This window comes from Orycteropus afer, unplaced genomic scaffold (genome assembly GCF_000298275.1).
Source record: "Orycteropus afer afer isolate SDZICR_OR568_19922 unplaced genomic scaffold, OryAfe1.0 scaffold00214, whole genome shotgun sequence".
NCBI classification, from domain to species: Eukaryota; Metazoa; Chordata; class Mammalia; order Tubulidentata; family Orycteropodidae; genus Orycteropus; species Orycteropus afer.
Window position 1 is genome coordinate 4,396,243 of NW_006921801.1, and position 1,142 is coordinate 4,397,384.

The 1,142-nt window shown below is 36.6% G+C and overlaps 1 protein-coding gene across 1 annotated transcript in view; it reads right to left on the reverse strand.

Moving 5' to 3' along the window:
- TBPL2 (TATA-box binding protein like 2) overlaps nucleotides 1-1,142 on the reverse strand; it is a 31,477-nt gene that overhangs the window by 9,897 nt on the left and 20,438 nt on the right. Inside the window, exon 6 of the mRNA XM_007948359.2 lies at nucleotides 600-694. Within this exon, the coding sequence (XP_007946550.1) occupies nucleotides 600-694 (95 nt within the window). The remainder of the gene's footprint in view (nucleotides 1-599; nucleotides 695-1,142) is intronic.

Here is a 1,142-nt window from a genome sequence, read left to right on the forward strand (position 1 = left end):
TAACATCAGGACAGTGCCTTATGGCCCAGAAGGGCTAAAACATTTAGTATCTGCCCTTTACAGATGAAGTCTGTCAATTCCTGTGTTAGATTATGCCACAATTAAAAATCCTCATGAAGTTTGCCACAATGAGTTAAACTCTGTATGCTGTAATGGGTAATAAAAAGGCAAGATAAATAGATAAATAGATGGATATGGAGTTCCTGGTGGTGCAAATGATTAGCATACTTGGCTGCTAACCAAAAGGCTGGCAGTTCAAACCACCCAAAGGCACCTTGGAAGAAATGCCTGGCAACTACTGTCGATATATCCGCCACAGAAAACCCTACTGGAGCACAGTTCTGACACACATGGGGTTGCCATGAGTCAGAATCAACTCAGTGCCAACTGGCTGTTAAAGATGAATGCACATATCAAAATTATATAAAAACATAGGAAGAAACAATTCATTGCTTTGGGTACTAGAAACTATGATTTAATATTCCTTTCTACTTTTCATTTTCCTTTACAGTGATGAATAAACTATTTGAAAGGCAAAACTCAGCACATGCATAGCTGTTTAATTTATATAAAAGTCAGAAAATAATCTTAGCACTTACCTGTTAATACAACTTTCCCAGATACAAAGATAAGCAACACAATTCGTGGCTTTACCATTCTATAAATAAGGCCAGGAAAGAGTTCAGGTTCATAACTATCAAGATATAAAAGGAAAGAGTTTAAAAATAGCAGTATTCAACTACTGTCCCATCACATTCAAGACATAATATATTAAAGCTGCATATTAAAGCAGTCAAGTACCTTTACCTATTTTACCAAAAGCCTTTCCCTCTACAAGTTTTCCTTGACCTCAGATTTTCCCTAATTATATTAAATACCCACCACTTGTGTGTTATTTTTTCATACTGTCATGGCTTGCATGTTGCTATGATACTGGAAGCCATGCCACCAGTATTTCAAATATCAAATTGTCAAACATTTTACTTGGATCCACAATCAATGCCCATATTACATTGGGCAAACCTGCTGCAAAAGACCTCTTTAAAGTGTTAAAAAGCAAAGATGTCACTTTGAAGACTAAGGTGCACCTAACCCAAGCTATGGTATTTTCAGTCATCCCATATGCATGCAAAGGCTGGATA